The following is a 23,133-nucleotide window of genomic DNA, read 5'->3' on the forward strand; positions in this document are numbered from 1 at the left end:
ATGTCTCTGCTCACCTGGGCTTTCTTTCGAAGTAGCCACTTGTCTTCTCCAGACTGTAACTGGCTGAGATTTCCTGTTTTCTTTCCTGGCAAGACCCAGTCAGCTGTATTAAAAGGACACCAGGAAGTGGCTGTGGGGCTCACAAGCATTTGTTTGCTTTGTGGTACCACATCCTGGGCAGCTCTGTCCTCAATACTAGGCACTTCCTTGGGACTTCCTTCTTTGCATGAAGATCTGATTAGCCATTCTGACAAGGGACTGTTCCTTATGACTTGAAAGGAATCAGCAATTCTAGAAGGATCCACTGCCTTTGGTGCCTTAGCCTGTTCTCTTGCCTCTTTTCTGGAAGGACAGAGCCACATACTCAGGGAATCTTTAAGCTTCTCAGGTTTTGGATCTACAGTCATTCCATTTTTGTCCTTTCCTTCATTCTTCAGAAGCCACTTATACAGAACTTCTGTTTCACAATTTTCATCACAAACACATTCTGAAAAACTTGTGCAGGGCTCATTGGCTTTGCATACCTCCTCTATTTTATAAGGTTGTGGATGTGTCTGGACAAGCCAATCCTCAGTAATACTGTTGAGGGTGGACAATGGTTTCTTGGCCTCTAAGTAGTCATTCAGGCACTTCAGATTGCCCAGGTTTTCAATCTCCACACCTTTAGGCTGGTTGCCCTGACAATTGGTACAGGAATCAGGCTTGACAAGCCAATCACTCACATTATAGGACTCCTGGAAAACTTGGAACAAGAGCTTAAGCTTCTCACTGGTTTCACAGCTGCCATTCTCAGGCTTCTCCATCTTCTGGGGCTCCTGGGGAGTCACCAGCCAATCAGAAAGGTCCATCTCGTCTTGATCGAGAAGCTCTAGATCACTGACCTTTTCAACTTCAATGGAGAAGGAACTGGCAGTAGAATAGCTGTTACACTTTTGGTAACTTGGTTTTTCAGAAACTTCTTGCTGCTGACTCTTGAGAAGCCAGTTTTCCAAGCCCTTAAAGTTGCTCCAGACATTACTGAAGACATTGCAGTTTCTGGGGGCAGACTACACATGAAGTACACAAAATTAGTTCACCAGAAATAACTGCTTTGGGACTCAACAATTCAAGAGTTTTCCTTTCATATTTACTGTATTGTCCAATGTTTCTAAACTTACATGTACCAAAGCCAAGAGACATGGGATTTCTGTTTAGACAGTAAATATATACTTCACTATATACAAAATCTTATTTTCTGTAGTTAGAAAAAACAAAAAGTATTAAAAGCAAACACACTAGGAAGAAATATTTGTAGCACACTTGATAGAAAAAGGCTTTATCTATATAATATGCTATTACAAAAAGTGAAAAATGGGCCAAGGATATAACCAAGCAATTCACCAAAGAAGGTGAACTATGAAAAAAAAACTCAACCTCTTTAGCAGTCAAAGAAACTCAAAACAAAATGAATATTCAAGTCAAAATCAGAGAAAAAGTAAGTTGAAAATAATACAAACATTTTACTGAGAATTCAGGGAAACAGTAATAACCTCAATACTTTTACTGACAGAAATATAAATCGGTAATTTTCTGGAAAGTCAAGTTGGCAATATGTATCAAAAGTGTTAAAGGGAATGCAGAATTGTAATTTAGGAATGCAATTTCTAGGAAATTACTCCTAAAGAACTAATCAAGATTTTGTACAAATAATTAGCTCCTCGATGTTTGGGGGCTTTGCTTATATACAGAAAAAATGGATATTAAGTTAAATCCAATCAATATTATATATTAGGAATGGTATAGAAGAAATTAAATGATAGCTACATCATTATGTACTAGAAAATCTGCTTACAAAAAGGATTTACAGGATAATTTTTTAAAAGTAAATCTATATAGAGAAAAAAGTTTATAAACATATAGATTCTCTGCATAGTAGGATTATTGGTTTATATTTCTATATATAATTATTTTCTAACTATTCATAGTAAGATTCACTGTTAGAAAGGAAGAAATTAAAAATGTTTCCAGACTAGACCTAAAAACTAAACAAAGACTACTTACTAGTCTACTACTACATCTACCTCAGAAACGATAAAGGCAGAAACCTACTTTACTATTCTCCAGGGTCTGCTTTTGGGAGAGCCAGTCCTGGGGGTTGGTGCTGGGTATGTAAGGAGCCTGATGACCTTGAGCAGGTTTGCTTCCGAGGAGCCATTCACCAAGAGGGACAGCTGTGGCGTTGGATGATTTCTGCTAATCACAGAATACTTTGCTGCTTAACGAGGCAATGGAAATATAGGGGAAAGTTTGCAAGAAAAGGAGACCTAATCCTGGTTCTTCACTGACCCTGAGCAAGTCGACTATGTGACATCTCTCAACATCAACTTTCACAATTAAACAATAAGGAACGAATTGATCTCCAGGAATCTTCTCAGCTCTACACATCTAGGATTCTATTTCACGTTGCCTTTAGAAGAAAGTCATCTCTATGAATTATAAAGAGAATGATCCTTGAGAGAATCCGCATCAGTAAAGCAGCTAATAATTTATTCCCTATAAATACTGATACTTATTTTCTTCTTATTCAATACATCTACAAAATCTTCTAAATTTCTGTTTGATATTCACACCCAAGAGAAGCATTTAATTCCATAAACTAACTCATTACCACTGATGGGTTTTCTGTTTTATTTTTACAAATACATACTAGCCAAAAAAATGGAAGAGATTTAGTCAAAACCCAAAATAGACATAATCAAGTAGTGACTCAGTTACTAAAAAGAAACTGACATTTTACCTGCTCTAGCATTGGGATATAACCTCTTTTCTCCATGTACGGCCCAATATTTGATGAACTAGCATAAGCCACCAGGTGCTCAGGAATTTGCTATAAACAAAGGAAATGTAATTGATCATGTTAATATGCTATGCTTTCACATACCAAAAAAGTGAAACTTAACTTCTAAATTTAAAAAGCATTAATATTTCACTAGAAGAAATATTACACTAAATTCAAAGACCTATAAGTGGTTATGAAATCTGAGAATTTCCGTCTACTTCTATTTAACTTATATCATATAAAAAATCTTTACCAGAATTGACAGCAGAGTACTATATTTAAAGACCTATGAAACCATGTTTGGTTCTTTTTATACTAAAGATGATCCAAAACATAAATTTAAGAAGAAATATGTCAAAAATATTTGAAGGTGTAGAGGGTGAATTCCAGAGACTATGGAAGTATCATATTACCAGAACTGCCAGCCTAAAGCCATCACTATGGACTTAATCAGAACATGAAATTCCTGAAGCTTACCAAATTACAGAGAGAACCACTACTCATAAGGAAAAAGGATTGTGTGGTATTTTAGGACCACCCCCGAGTCCACAACCTGAGAACGCCCCAATGAGTCACCTCAGACCAGCATTACTCACGATGGTCTTGAGGGACCCAAACGTGGTGATGGTCTGGCGCAGAGCAGCTGTGTCTGTGTCAAAGAGCAGGACAGTGGAATCTTCCGGTTTGAGGGTCAAACTGCCCAGTCTGGGAAGAAAATAAAAAGAAGGTTGTCTTCTTTTTGAGGAATATCTATTTCAACTTCACCAAAACAAAAGCCAAATTGCAAGGAATTTGAATTACACTTTTTATAGAAATTCAACCAAAGGTTAATCATATACCAACAGGTATATAAAATATACAAAGCTGGATGGATCTTATCATGGTGACAGAGAATTCAAGTTAAATCAATATCCACAATGAGCAGTTAGAAAATTTACTTATTTTTAAATACATTAATGTCAAAGAGCAAAAAGTCAAAATGAGCAAAAGATGTCTTTACCTCTCCAGGCACACAGAGACTTGGTTGGCTAGATCTTTGTTCTGTGTACACTCCAGCTGATGGATAAGACAATTGAACTGGCCCAATAACTGTTTTAAAAAGAAAAGAAAGAAACTATCTAGCCACAAAGATACTAAAAGAACCAGGTATATATAAATTAACAAAGGGCACTTGAGAATAAACTTTTATCTGATCTCCATTACCCAGAAAACATTCTCTGAAAACCATAAACCATGTTCAAAACAATTACAGACATGCAGCCGCCTTACCCGGTAGAGCTGCTGGGCTTGCTGCTGAAGTGTCTCCTCTTTAAGTTGACAGATGAGATCTACCTGTTCATACAGCCACACCTCACGGCTTCGAAGACATTCCAGGTGTCGGCTTATGCAGCTGTGAATCTGAGCTTTGACCTAAGAAACACAATTATGGCAGTGTCAAAAGTTGTTCCAAAGGACAGTGAAGTTCTTAAACTTCTTTGGGGGGTGGGGAGGGTTTCACAAATCCTTTTGATTATCCAGTGATATCTATGGAGCACCTTCCCAGAAAAAAGCATAAAGTCAAAATTTTGCCAATAATTTCAAGGTTAGGGTCCCAAAGCCCATCCAAGGCCTACAGTTTAAGAATCCCAGCCATAGAGGCATACCTAAGCTCTAAAATCCTTCTTTAATACCCCTTGTCCTAAGATGAAGTTTACTTTGGGTGATCTAAAGTAATTAAGAGAAAGTAAAAGGGTGTATCAGGAGATATTGACCCCTTCTCCCTCAGTGTTCATATAATTCTAACACCTATGGCTTTACAAGTTTATCAGTGGAATAAGACAGGGCATTAATAGCTAGCCCTTATCTCTTCCCACTGTATAAAACAAGCAGTCCTTTTACAATGTGCCAATTTAGAGATGTGTGCTTGTACATCAAAGGTTACAAAGACCATTAGAGTAGGCAATTCACGTAAAATTATAAACCAAATATTTTTGGAAGCCTACTCAGTAATTCAAATGAGAGCTAACATAAAGACTAAAAAAAAATTTTAAATAGCTATAGATTATTTATGAGAATCCACGTAAGAAAACATATTTTAAAGCACATCCCTGTGTATAATAAAGTTTTTTCAAAGTCACCTAAGACTTGGTCTACCCACTCACCAACAGAATTAGGCTAACAGAACTAAGAGATTTCACTCTAGTTTGCCCTAACATGAATGAAGTCATTTACAAAACTAAGACTCCAAAACCATGTCATTAAAGTGTTAAAAGGTGGTTAAGAATATGCTAAAATGCCCTAGTTTATGCCTCAGGAGGACACAGCTGAGCAGGATACTACTCACTTATTTCATTATTTTTTATCAATGGCAGCAGCTGGCACAGGGAGCACACAGAAGGGGAATCAAAAAAGCATTCTGAGCACGTTTTTCCAGACTTTTAACATCTGCCTTCATTTCCCTTTGTGATCAAAGACAGCTGGCTAGGATTAAGAAGTCCATGCACAGCATGGGGTGAAACTTTTTGATTGGCACTGAGCAGCTCAGTCCTTGGTCAGCCTCTAGAAGCCCTACACTGAGTAAGAGTCCAGAAAAGGGAAGGTACAAGTGCCTGGCACACCTCTCTTGAGTTATCTTTAATTTGCTGTTCAGCCCGGAGAACTCCACCAATAGCAAGCTCCAGATCCCTCCGTGCATCACAACACCTCAAAAGGGGTTCTCTGTTACTGGGGCAGCCACTCTGGTCCTGGGGTGTACTCATCCTGCTTGCTGTTCCTTGAAAAAGAAAAACAAACCACAAAATCTAAATAGCACTGTAAGTACAACCAAAAACCACCTCTAAATCATCCCCTAAAAGGTAATCCCAACCAGTTCCCAATCACTAACTGCTTAGATTATTAACAACACAGGACCTGGACCATCGTGGGCTAACAAATATTGGCTCTCCCCACCCCGACTGTGTTCCTGCCATAAAAGTCTATGAATGTACCTTGACAAACAGTTATTTCTGAAAAACATACACTAATTTTTCTGAATCAATAAGATACATACTCTCTAAAAAGTTAAAAGAATATCTGATTGTAAGTTTCTATAAGTTCTGTTTATAACACACAAAGTCATACGGGGCATGTGCTCCTGTTTTGCAGATTTAGAGATGAAGACTGAAAGGTTGGGAAGAATCCATAATTACTTACAAATAAATTCCAAACCAATAATTTCATACACAGATTTTAAAATATTTTTAGATCTAACATAGGCCTAAATTTATTGGGAGGATGAAATGTTTTATTTTCTCTTTTCTTTTTTGATGGATATTTTTGTTTGTTTTTGTTTTGTTTTTTAATTTAGGATGAAGTTAGGATGTCTTAACAGTTAGGAAGCTCCCAAGAATGTACATCTGACAAAAAATTCCTAGGATCCCCTTACCGCCCCTTTTTAGGAAGTACCAGAGATCGAACCCAGGACCTCATATATGGGAAGCAGGCACTCAACCACTGAGTTACAATGGCTCCTCACAGGATTCTGACAAGGGTGTAATGAAGTGATTTTTACAGAAACTGATGTGGAAATATAGAAAGTTCTCTAACAAATTCATGTTTATTGTGATTTGATAAAAAACAGAAGTGAGAAGAGAAAAGAACAGCACATGACCAATGAGATACTAGAAGACTGGGACAGAAGAGTATTGGGAAAGCATTGAAGCAAAGTTTGCAAAAGCCATTGGAAGAACAATTTGGTCTTAAACATGTAGACAAAGAAAGCAGTGATCACTGTCACCCAGCATGGGTTCACCAAGCACTGTCACACCAATGCTATTTCCTTTCTGGGGAGTTTTACTAAACTGACCAGTCAATGGAATGCTGTAGACATAATACATCTGGACTACAGTAGGACTGACAAGGTTGTCTACTATCTTTGTGGACAATGTGAAAACAGAAGTATAACTAGACTGAATCAGGAGGGTTTTTTTTTTTTCAAAGTAGGCACAGATTAATTGGACTGAAGCCTGTTTCTATAATGTTTTTCTGTGGCCTGCTCCTGTATTACTCAACTGTTTTCTCTAATTACTTGGATGAAAACAGAACGTAGACATTAAAATTGGAGGTAATGTGGCACTGCCAATATATTTAGCAACATTCCTAATCTCTACATAGATGTTATATCTAACAAAATGAAACGTAAGAGTTTTGCACTTGAATAGGGAAAGACAAGGTGGAAGAGAATAATTTTTTTTTAAAGGACAGAACATTCCTATGAAAGGAGGCTCTAAGTGAGTTAGCAGTATGCTGAATCTGAAGTAAAACAACTTATTTGCTATTTGACTAGCTTTACCAAAACTACAGTATGTGGTCACAGAACTAACCTCTAAATATCTGTTAACTCTGACAACGTGAAATGATGTAAGGTTTTCTGTAGCTGAACAGGGAAAGACAAGGTGGAAGAGAATACATTTTTTAAAAAGAATAGAAAATTTTTATTTAAAGTAAGTTCTATGTGAGTTAGCAGTGTGCTAAGCCTGAAGAAAAATAACATTTGCTATTTGATACCTTTACCAGAACTATAGCATCTGTCACAGAACTAATCTACTACATGTTCATTAAATTTGAAATTTATTTCTGAGTAACATCCTTGAGAAGAGGACATTTACAAGAAAAAAAGAGGCTCAAGACCACGAAAACTTCTCCAGGAAGAGCAGCTGTCTAGGCTAGATAAGTGTCTGGGAGGTCATGATTACTATTATTAAATATCTAGAGAGCTGTCAGGTAGAGAAAGGATTAGACTTGTCCCAAGGGGTAAAAAAAGGATTAACAGGAGACATTTTGGTCAATACATGAAAAAACTTTCTAATAATTCTAAAAGAAATGGCCAGAGAAGTCAACTTTAGGCTGAATAGCTGCCTACCAGTGTAGAGGCCTACAAAAGTCTGACTGAGATAAAGGGCAACTCTGTCAGGCCTTGACTGCAGCTTCAAATAAAACAGTGGGAAGAAGAAATCCAACATGCTTTCTTTTGACCATCTCGGCAAAAGATTCAGATTGAGGAACAAGGGAGTTCCTATAAGAAACTGAGAGATTCAGGAAACTTTCTACCTTCCCTTGTAAATTTTGTTTTCTAATTCTGTTTCCTCATGATTTGCAATGCCAAAGACCTAGAACTCTATTCCATCTGGGAGACAAATTCAAAAGCAGTTATGCTGACTGTATTACTAAGTGCCTACAGCCAGGCTTCTCAATGAAATCACAAATACTACACAACTGCCTAATAGGAGTAGAATATGGCAAAAGTGCAGAATACAGGATGAGATTAAAAAGTTACAAAACTGGGAAGCGGACTTGGCCCAATGGATGGGGCGTCCGCCTACCACATGGGAGGTCCTCGGTTCAAACTCCAGGCCTCCTTGACCCATGTGGAGCTGGCCCATGTTCAGTGCTGATGTGCGCAAGGAGTGCCGTGCCACACAGGGGTGTCCCCCGCGTAGGGGTGCCCCATGCGCAAGGAGTGCGTCCTGTAAGGAGAGCCTCCCAGCGCAAAAGAAAGTTCAGCCTGCCCAGGAATGGTACCGCACACACGGAGAGCTGACACAACAAGATGACGCAACAAAAAGAGACACAGATTCCTGGTGCCGCTGGAAGGATAGAAGTGGTCACAGAAGAACACACAGCAAATGGACACAGAGAGCAAACTGGGGCGGGGGGAGGGAAAATAAAGAATAAATCTTTAAAAGTTACAAAACTGGTTTTTCCCCATATATTTATCAAGTTTCAAATTCAAATTAGCTTTATCCTTCAAAATATCTTGCTGGAACACCTGAGTTATGAGGTCTATATTACCCCAGGAAAACCTGTTTCATTTCTTTAGAGCCAGGCCCAGGAAGCTTGCCCATTTGCTGCCCTTCACTTTGCCCCTCCTTCTTCCTATGGGGCAGTCAAGGGGCATCTGCTTCAATAGCCCAGACCCCAAGAAAGAGCTGTGCACATGCTTGCAGTTCATATCACAGCGAAGAGGAAGCTTTTCAGAGCTGAAATCAAGAACCTCATTCGGGGAAATTCTAATCAATCCCAAGTTGAATCATTAGCCTGCTCTATGAAATATCACACCCAGTGAGACTTGTATGAGTTAATTAGTCCATATGGCCATTTTTAACAATTCATCATTTGTTACAGCTTCGAGAGCCAGTGTAGTACAGCAAGTATGATTGCTAGGAGATCACTCTGGGGCTGAAAAACCTGAGTTCCAGGCTGCTACTGCAAGCTTGAGACCCAGGAGCTACTTATTTAACTTCTCTGGGCCTCAATTTGCCCTCTGGATCAGTGGTTACAAGGGGCTGCAGTGAGTTAAAGTGAGACACTGTCTAAAAGCACTTATCCCAGCCTCTGCACACTGTAAGCAGTTACTTTTTTTTTTTATATTCAACAGACATTTTATCTGAACTTTATCATTTTACAAAATAAAACAAAGCAAGTATCAAAAAAAAGATTTTATAGAATTTCTGTACCAATTTTCACATAAGTCAATGGTTATGAAACAGGTGTCCAATGTAAATACAAAGCACAGGCTGATTTCCCGCCTAGTCATACACATTCGGGTGATTTGTTTTTGAGCCACTGAAGACCAGCATTTTATAAGTATCAGTCATTTTCTTGATAACTGATTTGGTTTGTCCAAGAAAGTAAACTTTTTGCTGTGTGGCATTTTCTTTTTTAAAGAACACTGAAATAAAACATGGAATGTGTTACTTGTTTGGATGTGAACCAAATTATTTTAGAACACTGAAAACATTTATAGGAAACATTAAACACCAATTGTACACCTCATAATGCCTATGGCAACTTCCATATGCCTAAAAGAAAATAATATTTCATGCATAGGCTGCCCAGAGTTTTAAGTACAATAGAGTTTCCCACCTTTTTAATTTCGATTAGTTTACCCAAATAGGGCCATATTACTAGGACAAAAGTTTTATGCTCATGCCAAACAGGCTCTGATATTTACAGATACATTTGTATGGAGCAAGACTCCTTGCTCTGGACCTGGGGTTACTACAAAGAAATTGAGAAGCCACGATTACTGGACACTAAGAGCAAGAAAGCATACATAAAAACTCATAAGATCATCTGGAGGTGAGCAGAAACAAAGCCGGAATTTGGTAGTGGGATTCACCCACCACATGTTCCAGAAATCCATTTCCTTAAATAGGGAACATACGGTCCAGTTTTGCAATGTTAATAGTTCTATAATGTTAATAGCTGCTGGTCTCAAACATATTTTTAATAAAGATCACTGCTTGGCTAGCAATGAGTTAGGAAAGTGGCCTGAAATTCTGACCACATCATTCAATACTAGTCAAAAACAAAACGAAACAAAACAAAAACCAGCCAATAAGAGTTGAAAATTATACAATTATACTGGAATGTAAATTATACTATATGCAGACTGGTATACACATCTCTGAAATAGTTTTTTGAGAGCAGGAACCACTCGAAACAAAATTTCCTCTATATTACTCCAATTTTCATTAAAGGAACACTGTTAATGTAATCTTCTTTACACATATGAAAAAGGAAGTGAGAAGGTAAAGCTGAGGGAAATGGATGGTACACAAAGGGCAGTGGTGGCATTTGGTTGTTTGGGTCTTTATACTTGCAACCCTCATACCCATGGCAGATATCCAGTGCCTGCTGACTATACAATTTTCCTTGCAGTCAAACTCAAATGATGAACCTCACTCCCCCAGCTGCAAGTGCCTTTTCATGCCACTCCAGTGACATAGCACTGCTTCTGTCAGATGGGCTCTTTCAAAGCCTTCATAAACAGACTTCATTAAGAGACCTGCACCATTCTTGCCCAAAGGTTGAACTGCTTTTTCAACGTCATTAGCTTTAAAAGAGATGAGTACCTTCAAGACCATGCTGCCTGCCTGATCCTTCACAGCCTGACTCTTGGTTGATACGAGGACTTTTCTGAGCTACTTGAAGAGCAGCTGTTATGTTCCCTTGCCACAGGCAGGAGTCCACCTCACCCTCACTGGGCAAGCCTGGCTGCTGCCTCTGTCTTCCTGGTCCATGAACTTATTCTCATACTCATCCATGACCACCTTCCGGAACCAGGCCGATGAAGCCATGTTCTTCGATATCCTTGATCTGGAGAGGTGGCAAAGGCCTCCTGATGGTGAGACTGCTTCCTTAGCAATCCCAATATACTACCCCACCCTGTTACTTTAAATGTTGGTGTTGTTCTTGTTGTTAGGTGTACATGAGTAAGGGCCACCTTAGGAACCTTTTGTTTTGGAGTCCAGAAATCGGCAATGAAACTGGAAAAGGCTTTGAAGTGAGGAAGCCCTGACTTAGAACCTTTAGCCATTTATCAGTGCTCTGACCCTGAACCATTTGCCCTTCTTGAACCTAACTTTCTAATTCCTAAGTAAGGAAAACAATAATGGAGCTGGTCCTTGTTTAGTAAACATCCCCATCTAGTCTTTCACTATACAGCACAGTGTATAAGACTCAATAGTCTAAACCTTATAAAATATTCGAAGTTTTGCCTGTAAAAAGACTGGTCCAAATCAGTTCTAATTTTAAATTCATCTTTACCTTTATTGTCCAAATTTCTGCCCTACCATCTTCAAAAGAGGATCCCTTTAAATTTTTACTTTTTTTGAGCAAATGTAAAAGTTTAAGGGCTTTCTAAAACTTCCCTGGCACTAGGATCCCTATCTCAGATTTTAAAGCGGGAGCTGGAGAGGCGAGAAGAGGCAAGAAACACATACATAAATATACACCCCTCAAACAAATAGCAGAACTTGGAGTTTTCCTCAAAAAAGAATTCTACAAACTGGATATGCCATACTTGTGCAATCCTTTGTACAAATGTAGTTATGAACTCCTAAGATCACAAAACTAGAATTGAGAAAAGAACCACAAATGAACTCATTATCACATGGCTTAACCACAAAATTTCCAAAGAGCTATATAATTCTCTTGTGACACACATAAACCACAAATTAAAGTTAGAAAACACCTTAGGAATCTGTTAATATATCATCCTCATTTTATAGATGAAGACACAAATAACCATCTAAAGGCTCACAGCAGGAAGGGGTAGATTTGGGTTGAGCACCCAGGTTCCTAAGGTCTAGTGCTGAATTCTCTCCCCTATAATGTACTTGATCTCCCTTTAGTGCATTATCATCCATAAATTATTTTTATTTGCCAATACTATAGTTTAAAAATATCATTTCAATGGTTTACTACTGGAAAAACTTACAATTAAGATTCTCAATTTCGTCATCTGCTATTAATAAGGTATAACCACAATTTTTCAGATCCTTTTTTCTTGGAGAATGCTAACATAAATAAATAGCACTCATGACAGGCTCAGCATAATCAAACCACTGCCCAGTACCAGTGCCAAGTACAATGGAAAAGAGCAAGTTTTACTTGTCACTCGATGGTAGAGAAGACCTGCATTCTGATTCCTTATCTCTATCACAGTTTCTCCTGTCCAGCAGGTGTCTGAATGAAGGCTTAGGCTAGATCACTTAAACTGCACCTTCCAGCTTTCATATTCTTTATGTACCTCCCCATACACTTATTTTTGTGACATCTGCCTCTATTGCTAGAAAGCCAAGCCCTCAGGAAACTATGCACAGGATATGCATTTATCCAATGCATTACTAAAATCCAAATACTAACTACCAAATTGGTTATCTTTCTTAAAGTAACCTATATTAAACTGCACCAATTTTCAGTAAAATAATTATAAGACATTATTTGATATACTGCATTCAGTTTTACCTTGGGACATTTCTTCCTTACTCCGGGAGTTCTTTCTTCTTACTGTCAGCTAAAAAGAAAAAAAGTTTTTGGTATTAAAATTCATTAATCTAAAGGTTAGCTATATCTTACTCTAGTCCTAGTCCACTTTCAAATTCTTTATCAAGACAAAATAGTTTTTGAAATTCAGAATCTGGTTCTCCATAATTTTTGGAACCACTTAAACGTTTATGTCTAAAGAGAATTAAAATAAGCTGATAATGAAGTTGCTGCAGTATGATTTAAGGTTTTTAGCACTTGAGAGTTTACTGAGCTCGAATTTGTCTACTTTTGATTTCTGGGATCTAGTAAGTCCAGCACTTCAACTTTTCCAAATGGAAAGTAACCACAAAATTTTATTATTGAATGACAAGTATTTTCTATTTCAAAAGCAACAGTGATTCATGCCGCTTTCTAGGTTTCCCACATTAACGTCTAAGCGCAGCCTCTGCCAGGTCCTCTCCCGACGCCCAACCGCCCTTCACTGGCGCGCTGGGCGGACACTGTCACCGCACTGGACGCATGCGCGCAGCCCGGCCGCTCGCCCTCTGCTCCAGCATGGGCCCGGCCCCGGAAGGCGAGCCGGCCCCGACGGCTCCCGCTGAGGCCCCTGAGTTACCGTAACTAACCTCGCAGGCCGGTCCCGGACGCGCACATCAACAAGCAAGCAGGAGGGCCCTATGTCCCAGGCCTGGGCACTTAAGAGCGTCCCGGAGCCTACCGGCCGCGCCCAATCCCGCCCCGCGCGTCACGCGGCCTACCCCAGCGTGCCCCAGCGTGTCCCAGCGTGCAGGGGCGTCAGTCGGCGGAGCGCGCTCGCCGGCGCCAAGCGGGCAGGCGCGCTCACGCTGTCGCCGGGGGTGGGGGTGCTTTCCACGACCCTGCGCCCGCGCGCTCGCGGCTCCCACGGCCTTGAAGGGGCGCCACTATCCCTACCGCAACCCGGACCAGCTTGGCTGGGGAGCCACAAGTCTCCGCCCTTCCCCATACAAATCGCCAAGACTTCTTTGTCTTAAGGGTTTTGCTGCTAATCACTACAGAGAATAACAAACGTGGGACCGAGGCAAGTTCACCGCGCTATTAATGGAATGTTTCTGATCAATCCTTGGTACCACTGTCGGCTCAGCCCTGGGCTTGTTTCTTACTCTCTGGCGTACCCACACATCTGTGAATCGCCTTTCTCTGCGACATTCATATTCTCTTTCTTTCTCCTCCCTGTCCAGTACTGCCTTTAACTCCTCATGGATTCCTTTTATATGACAAACATGGCGTGAGTCAAGCACTGTTGTAGGGGTTAGGAACAGCTAGTAAACCTGGGAGCCCCTACCTGGAAAGGTCACAGTGATACACAGTGATTAAGAGGATGGACACTGGGACTGCGGCGCTAGACAGTTTGGTACGTTTGGGCTCTGCCATCTATGTAAGGTATTATAACATATTAGTCAGTTAACCACTCTGTTCTCAGTTTCCTATCTGTAAAATGGGAACAGTAATAACGGGCCTAACTCAACCAGAATTATATGGATTAATATATGTAAACATTTAGAACAGCACCTGGCATAAAGTAAACACTACTTGTCTGCTGATTACCATATTCATGGTATTCCAGTCTGATGTCCTTTTCTTCAAAGACAATCCTTTTATGCCCTGAATACCCAATAAGTCCAAAAGATGAAATCTAGACAGAATTGCCATTCCCTTTCCATCTTTTGAATGTAAAAGACTTGTTCTTGTCTATGTTACAAAGGTTTTTTTTTGTTTTTTTAAATAAAAGAGTAAAACAAAACCACATGACAAAAAGCAAACAGGAACACACAGAGCCATCATCCTCAGTGAAGGAGCCCTCGGTTTTCAGAAAAACAGAGTTTGGGGAGGCTCCTGCTTTAACATTTTTGATGCCACAGTTTCTGAGATCCCATTTCAGATACTCATTTCCAAAACCAGTGAGAAATTCAAAATTCAAAATACCCTCACTGGAGAGCAGACTATGTGAATATACAAAGAAAATTCGACATATCTCTGAATGAGAAAGTTAAAAATTCATGGTCTTTGCACTTTATGTCAATGGCCAGAAAGAAAGAATTGTCTATTAAAATATAAGTGAAGAATTTTTCATCTATTTTATGTGCCCCTATAAAGTGGTCATCATATACATGCAGTAGAAGCTTTGTTGGCCATTACCATTCCTGAAATATTCTGACCAATAGCTTCTTCACACTGTATGTTCCTTCTACTCCCCTACTTAAATTCCCACTAAGTTACACAGTTACCAAGTTGTTTGTTCTCAGGCCTGGTTTGTGTCAGCTTTGTTTCTTACTATAATGACATAGTTTAATTAAATATTACATAAACATAAAAAACCTGGGAAAAAGGTGAATTTTTTTTACTCTGTTAAGTTTATTTTTTAAAATGTTTAGGTCCTAAAGGGGAATTATTCATAAAGCATTTTTTTCTCTTCTGCCTCAAGAGTTTACGTGCTCGCTCAAAACAAGAGAAGCATCCATTCCTAGTAGATCTTTGTCTTGGTTTGAGTCTTTTGTGGACCTCAGAAAATGTTCTTAAGTTAACCTATTCCTGCCTTGGAACTGTAAGATTTTACTGTAATAAATTCCCATTATAAAAGCCAAACCATTTCTGGTATTCTGCATTGACAGCTTTTAGCAAACTAAAACACTAATAGTACCAGGAGTGGGGTATTGCCTGCCAAATACCAAAAATGTTGGAATGGTTTTATAACTGGGTATGGGATAGATTCTGGAGGAATTCTAAGATGCTTGATAGAAAAGGCCTAGATTGCTTTGTGAGACTATTGTTAGAATTATGGATGCTAAAAGTACTTCTGATGTGGCCTTAGAAAGAAATATTAACAAATTGAAGGAAAGCTGATCCTTGTTTTAAAGTAGCAGAGAACTTGGCAAAATTTACTCGATGTTACATGTTTACTCTATTACTGACCCTCCTTCTTATATTGGAAGGAGATACCTTATTTTCTTTAGTTCCACAGCTGAAGGAGAATTTTGCCCAAGACAGACTACATGCCTATAACTGATTTTTATGAGATTTTTGTACGCAGCATTGCTACTGAAATGATTTAAGGTTTTTTGAAATATTGTGATGGAATGAAAATGTATATTTGGAGTCCAGAGGATGGAATGGCCTGGACTTGATCACTTTTGATTAGGTCTCTTTAGTTAAGGGCCTTTGGTTAGACTGTAGGCCCAGGGTAGGTCCTAACCCTCTCGCTGGCATCTTATATAATCTAAGGACTGAAAGCAGAGACACATAGAGAAAAAGAGTTGCCATTTGAACCTGCCATGTTAGAGTAGACTACAGCATTGCCTACAGCCACAGAATGACAGAGAAACCCCAAGAAGCTGAAAAAGAGGCTGGAGGAATCAGTGGAGCAAACTCAAGAGAGCCCAGGGAGAGATGAGTCATATGGCTATGATCACCCACAGCTGAGCTTGGGGAGAAAGTAGGCCTGGAGGAGAAGGCAGAGACCAGCTAACATTTTTGCCTTACCACAAGGCAGGAATCCAGGATACAGCAAGCAACCTTTGGTGAGACAGAAGTCTCACGAAGCCTTGATTTGGACATTTTCACTGTAAGATTTTACTCTAAAAAGTTCACATTATAAAAGCTAACCCAAAAGTGATAGAGTATTGGGGAGGGGTGGTCATGTGTTTTGGCAGCCCAGAGGGTTCTTGTGTGGTGGAGGTGACCTGAGACTGGCCATTACAGATCTGCTTGGTAAATCTGGTGCCCATCATGCTGGCAGCAAGATATGTGTGTCTCCTGACACTGCCTTCCATAGTTTTCCACCCAGCTTTCACCAAGACCTCCTCTGGTCTAAAGAATTCTATCACAAAGAATCAATGGGTCTTAATACCAAGCAGGGAATATGTCAGCAAGACAAAAATTGGGATCCGGTGTGGAAAAACTGACCAAGAATTCAAAGATGCAGCACTGGAGCCATTTATAGAAAAAATATTTAAAACTAATCAGATGGAAGATGGTGTTACTGGAGGAGCTGCTGTTGGTCTTAAAGCATTGTACTATATAGCTTAGGAATGTCTAATGAGATTGGAGTTACTGAAAAGGTTGTAATTTGGCCTCAGTACGTGGAGGACAGAATTCATTCTACCTATACGTACTTAGCAGGAAATATTGGCTTAACAGCTTTGTTTGCCTTGGCAGTGAGCAGATCTCCTGTTCTTATGACCTTCATGATGAAAGGCTCTTGGGTGACAAATGGTGCAACCTTTGTAGCCACGATTGGAGTTGGAATGCTGGTGTGAATGATACCCTATGACCAGAGTCCTGCCTGGCCCAAACATTTTACTTGGTTGCTATACTGTGGTATGATGGTGCAGTAGAGGCTCTTCTGGCAATATTAGGGGTCGTTTTCTCAGCAGAGCTGCTTGGTACAGAGCCAGCATTGTGAGCAGCCTCTCCACTGTGGCCATGTGTGCTCCCAGAGAGAAATTTATGGACATGAGCATACCCCTGGAGTGGGCTTAGTCTCTTCTTTGTGTTCTTATGGGGCTCTATGTTTCTTCCACCTACCACAGTGGCTGGTGCCACTCTGTACTCAGTGGCAATTTACCATGGATTAGTTCTTTTTAGCATGCTCCTCTTGTTTGACACCCGGAAAGTAATCAGGTGTACCTAAGTAGTACCATTATATGGAGATCAAAAATATGATCCCATTGTTTCGATGATGGGAATATACATGGATACATTAAATATATTTATGCAGTTGCTACTATGCTAGCAACTGGACACAACAGAGAGAAATGAAGTGACTTAGCTTCTGGCTTCTCTCAGATATCTTGCTTGATTAATAGGGTCAGATATTCATTAAATAGTTTGTACAAGCAGCTTTAATTGAAGTTTAAAAGATAAGAAAAGTCAACATGTTTAAAATGTTCCAGTATGATGTGATGCTTCAGGTCTGCTTTTTCATCTAGATAATAAATTCGGTAGTTCTCTTCCAAATAAGTACACACATTTCCAATTTTCATGGAAACTAAGGGTGTGTTATCAGAATTAAAGTCTTTCATCTATTTTGAAATTTATTTGGTTAAATAAAAATTAGCAAACTTGCCTTTACCTGCATATTTTTGGATTGCAAAATATTATAAGTAATGTCATAAATGACATAGAGGTTTGGTAAAGAAACCCGAAAGGTCCCCACAGTCTTTCTTTGACTATTTAGAACTTAGATCTTGTATAAAAGAGAGCCAGTGAGAGTTGTCTGGTTATTTGGAAAACAAACAAGTGACCACTGTTTTTTCACCTGCTGGATTTAGCAAAAGCAGTGAGTATAAAACAAAGATAGGTGATCATTCCCCTGCCACATCTCCTTGGTGCTCTCTTTACAAAGTAGACGTGATCACATCTGACCTCTTATTGTTAAAATAGTCCAGAATGTTAATCATGGAGAATCCCTAATATAATTGTGGCAGTTTGAGATTATTTTATGAATCCCCAAAAGAAAAAGATTATGCTTATAAACTAATGTATTCCTCTGGGTATAATACCCTTTAACTTGCATTTAATTCAGGGGAGGGGCCTTTGATTAGATTACCTGTTAACTGATTTAGGGCTTTGATTCAACTGTGTGACTCTGGTTGAGTCCTTGGCCCCTTACAGGGTGTTATATAAATGGACACGCACACAGACAGACAGCCATACAGGAGAGCTGTCATTTTTCATCCTGCCATGTGACAGAATAGAGAAGACTCAGACAGCTGAAGCCCCAGGGAGAGATGAGCCATTTTGCCTGATAGCTTAGAGCTGAAATCAAGAAGCGAGCAGGACAGCTAAGACTGCTATAGAAGGTCTGGAAAAAAACAAGCCCTATGCCAGCAGATTGACGAATAGAGGATCATTTAAGCACAAAGCCTCAAGAGGCTGGGCCCACAGAACTCATGAAGAAAAGGCAGCCAGGGGGGGAAGGAGAGGCCAGGTACAGATTGCCCACCATCTTGCTTCGACATCACTTTGGTGAGAAAGCACCTGTTATGATGCCTTGAGTGGGACTCTCCACGGGCTTAGGACTGTAAACTTTTACCCCAAATAAACCTCTCTATAAAAACCAACAGATTTCTGGCACTTTGCACCTATTTAGTAGACTAACACAATTTTATATACATATAATTTTACTATGGATTTCTAGAACAAAATGTTCTTAAAATTATTATGAAGATAAAATATTCAGAGCATGATGTTTTTGCATGCCCAAGTATACAATAATGTGTTGATGATTGTTGGGTTTTTTGCCTGTTTATTAAAATGTGTAATATTATGCATATAGCCTTTATCAAAAAAAGCCTGTTTGTGGCTTAAGCTTGAGAACATGGAAGCAGTTTTTCTAAGACTATGGATTTCTTGTGTTTCCTTTCAGCAGATGAAAGAGGCACAAAAAACAATGCAGAACTAGTTCTGTCTTTATGAAGCAAATCAATAAAAAGTGGAATGAGGAAACTGCTACCTTAGGATTTCTCCTAGCAAAATTTTCCTTTGCCTGCATATACCATTATTTAACTTTCTTGTGACATTTGTATATTTTTTATACAGAGGAGTTGTTTTTAGAAGTCTTTATGAATAAAATAAGTCTGTGATTATTGAGATGACTGCTATTTTTGACAAATATTTATTATAGTAATGTAAATAGCCACTCTAACTATCTCAAATTATATAGGTTATTTATTTCTGAAATAAATTTCTAGACACACACACAAGCCAACACATTTCTGGTATTTTGCATTGGCAGCCTTTAGCAAACTAAAACAATCATTTAAAGCAGGCATGAACTTTAGCTCTCCAGAGGCTCCTCAGTGCCTGTGGGAGAAAGGCCAAATCTCTGACAAAGGCAAGAGGCTCTCTATCTTCTGGCCTCAGCCTGTCTTTCCTGCTGTCTCCCCAGTGCAGCCACCAAACCCTGACCTGCTGGACAGTGTTCCATACCTAGTTCAGTCTTATTTTCCCAGCTCTTTCTGCCAGTTGTGCCAGTGTCCCCGCTTCTTCCCATCTGTCTATTTGTAGGACTCTGCTCAAGTCACCGCCACTTCGAAGACTTTTCTGACCAAACATGCCACTCCTCAAGAGACAGGGCCACTGAGGAGTGGCATGTTTGGTACAGGTTTCCCACATGACACCTGTAACATGTGTTACCCTTATTGTCACATGCCTGTCTCTTTAGACTGGGAGCTCCCTGAGAGAATGGACCATGGTTTATTTGCCTTTCTAGATCCTCAAGCTGAACAGATAGTCTGGTGTTGATACCTTGGTATCAAACATTCCCATTCACCTTCTATGCACCCAATTAAATGCCAACAAAAGAATGGTGTCCCTGGAGTTATGCGATACCATGGCCCTAAACTTAACAATAGCTAATGCATGTTTCCTAAGTGGACAGATGAATCAGTGATAAATGAATGCTCGTGTTCAGACCATATACACTAAGTAAGTCTTGATTCTATTTTAACATAAGCAAATTGATGTCTCAGTAAGCCCTGCATTAACCCAGGAAGGATTTTCAGAGGAGATAAAATTATCTAGCCTCATAACAGCTATTTCTTTTAGTTTCTTTCAAGCAAGACAAAACTGACAAGAGTGCTGCCCCTGGGGTCACCATCTTAGGCTGAGATAAAGCATCCTTCCTGATGCCAGGCCTGGGGAAGCTCAGACTCAGGGATCAACAAGAACCAGCAGGTTTGTGAGGTAAAGGGGAAATATTTTATCATTTACAGCCAACTTTGTATTTTTCTCTCAGACTTTGCAGTACCACAGAGATTCCATATGACATCAACAGAGGTTTGGTTGGCTCTTGGACAGGGGCTGTGCCCTATCTTCAGTTTGCAACTCCTTATGGTAACATAGGCAAGGACAGGAAAACATGTTACTTATCTACCATGAAAATAGCAGCACAGCTTAATCCCTGATTTCCCATGATAAATATCTTGCGTTGCTCTCCACAGAAGTAAACAAGTGAAAGGTTCCCTCTTCTAAAGCCTGGGAGATTAGAAATAATGCCAAAATAGACATCAACATATACACATGCTTTTGTTCTTATGAAGTATGTAACTGTACAAGAATTAACAGACTTAACATCTCACCTCTGACTAAACTGACAAGTCAAGTAAACACAAAGCTTTTAGCTTAACAAGGCATGGAGGGCAATCCTGGGAAAAAGAAGCCTCAAAAAAGCCCCAAACACAATTCTAGCCCTACAGAGGAATACCCTGATTCCACTGCAGGACAGAGCCAAGCAAAATCAGGGAGGACGACTTGGGATAAGAAAGACTCATTCATGTCAGAAGTGAAGTAAAAGGAGCATTCTCAAAATAACTTTTGTTCACTTGCCAGTGAATGTGTCTAATTCAGAAATTATCTATGGCATGCAAGGTTTGAGGTATTGCAGGATTGGAAGGAAGCTTATAAATCAACTGTGATGTTACAGTTTAACAATCAAAGAAGACATGCTCTGACTGACAAGCACAGAGAGTAAAAAAGCTCTTCACTGGAGCCACTAGTCAACAGACACCCCACCACAACCCCTAGGGCCAGGCACTTTAGCCCAGCTTCACTTGAGTTCTACACTGAAGCAATGTATCAGCAGCCACCCATCATAAAAACAAAGCCAATTGGTACTGCTTAGGGTAGGGAGAGGGAAGAGATATGATGTGGGGACATTTTCAGGACTTGGAGTTGTCCTGGGTGGTACTGCAGGGACAGATGCTGCACATTGTATGTCCTGCCATGGCCCACTGGGTGGACAGGGGGAGAGTGTAAACTACAATGTAAACCACTATCCTTGTGGGGCAGCAGTGCTCCAAAATGTATTCACCAAATGCAATGAATGTGCCACGATGATGAAAGAGGTTGTTGATGTGGGAGGAGTGGGGTGAGGGGGGTGGGGGTATATGGGGACCTCATATTTTTTTAATGTAACATTAAAAAAAACAAAGACAAAAAACAACAAAAAACAAAGCCAAAACAAAAACCCCAGAGGAACATTTAAGAGGGCTAAAAAGAACAATAAAAATGTCAAATGTCATTAACACCCAGAGTTCTCCCAGGAAACTGAACTTCACCATCATGCATACCTATTGGTTGGTACCTGAGTAGAGTCACTTTAGACTTGCCTTTCACAACCTAACCAGTGTAAACCGAGGCATTTCAGTAATGCTTCAGAAAGTGCTATCCAAACTAGGAGCACAATCATTCCACTGTATATCTTGAGTAGTGACATGTCTTAGTTTTATATATATATAAATATATATATATTTAAAACATATATATATATTTAAAACTGTCAAAGATTATCATAAGGTAAGCACTTTGAATAGTGCCTGGCACATAAATAGAGCTATATAGGTATTAGCTATTTTTATTACTTTGGGCCAGAGAAGAGGTACAATTATAAGGAAAGAAGAACTATCATTATGTAGTTCATTCATTTACTAAGCCACCATCATCTCCCTTGGATTTCCGCAGAAACCTCAAGACTGCTGCCCACCCCTTTCTTCCCCTCTGCTCATGCAGTCCAGCCACACGGCCTCCTGGGGTTCCTACAGCATACTGAGGGTGCTTTGTCCTCAGGGCCTTTGCACTTTCCTCCACATATCCTTATGGCCCTCCATCTCTCCCTTCAGGAGTCTGCTCAAATGCCATCTGCTCAGTGAGGCCTTTTCTGACTATCCTCTTTAAATTCATTCTTCGCTCTACCCCCTCACATGCATTCATTTTCTCGTCATACTTATCACAACCTGACATGTGAAAACTTTATTTTCTGACTGTATTTCAGAAAACACACTAGAAGGTAAGTTTTACAGGGACAGGATACACTCTTTGGGTACACTGTAGGCAGGTTCTCAATAAATATTTGTGGACTGAATGAATTCAATCAATATTGACTTCCATATAAATATGGGCCAAGGCTTTGTCTTACACACTATCTCATTAAGTTCTCACAACCTTTAAGGTGGGTGTTACCATCACCATCCTAAAAATAAAGAAACCGAGGCTTGGCGAGTTTAAATATATTACCTGTAGTCACAAGCTTCAAGTAGAGAAGCCAAGGTTGCATCCCCGTACTGAGTCTAAAGTCCACAGCCACACTGTATACTGAAGGGATCATTGGGATATTAAAGTTTTATGTATTCATTCCACAAATATTTACTGTGTCTAAAGGGAGATCTACTGTGAGAGCCCCTGAGGAGACAATGGTACAGAGGAGGCCTGCCATCTAGATGAGGATTTGCGCTACAGATTCACCTAAAACTAAGTAGAAAATCCTAATTTTTAGAATATGAAACTGAGAGTTAAAAGTCTTATCAGCAGCAACAACTGACTCTAAATGCTTCCCTTCTGCTACTATTTATCCTATGAAGGAAATTATTATAAAACACTAAACAAAGGGCTATCAGATCAGGAGAGGGGTACATGTCAGAATATCCTCGTGCACTTTATGGAACCCCCACAAAGTTTCCTGAGATTCTAGCCCACCTAAAACTGAT

At 39.7% G+C, this 23,133-nt stretch overlaps 1 protein-coding gene and 1 pseudogene across 5 annotated transcripts in view; one reads left to right on the forward strand and one right to left on the reverse strand.

Moving 5' to 3' along the window:
* NCOA4 (nuclear receptor coactivator 4) overlaps positions 1–23,133 on the reverse strand; it is a 28,897-nt gene that overhangs the window by 3,392 nt on the left and 2,372 nt on the right. For 2 of the 5 annotated variants that reach the window (XM_058299155.2, XM_071215889.1), the window contains 8 exons: positions 12,590–12,638; positions 5,416–5,570; positions 4,088–4,228; positions 3,819–3,907; positions 3,415–3,523; positions 2,777–2,866; positions 2,089–2,232; positions 15–1,046 (listed from right to left, as the gene is read on the reverse strand). In XM_058299155.2, the coding sequence (XP_058155138.1) occupies positions 15–1,046; positions 2,089–2,232; positions 2,777–2,866; positions 3,415–3,523; positions 3,819–3,907; positions 4,088–4,228; positions 5,416–5,570; positions 12,590–12,599 (1,770 nt within the window). In that variant the 5' untranslated portion in view covers positions 12,600–12,638. Of the gene's footprint in view, positions 1–14; positions 1,047–2,088; positions 2,233–2,776; positions 2,867–3,414; positions 3,524–3,818; positions 3,908–4,087; positions 4,229–5,415; positions 5,571–12,589; positions 12,639–13,236; positions 13,403–23,133 lie in introns of those variants that run through there. The other 3 variants (XM_004462445.4, XM_058299156.2, XM_023589941.3) reach the window with 3 other exon arrangements.
* On the forward strand, positions 14,615–18,823 carry LOC101443677 (growth hormone-inducible transmembrane protein pseudogene; annotated as a pseudogene).

The sequence above is a fragment of the Dasypus novemcinctus genome, chromosome 6 (genome assembly GCF_030445035.2).
Source record: "Dasypus novemcinctus isolate mDasNov1 chromosome 6, mDasNov1.1.hap2, whole genome shotgun sequence".
Lineage (NCBI taxonomy): Eukaryota > Metazoa > Chordata > Mammalia > Cingulata > Dasypodidae > Dasypus > Dasypus novemcinctus.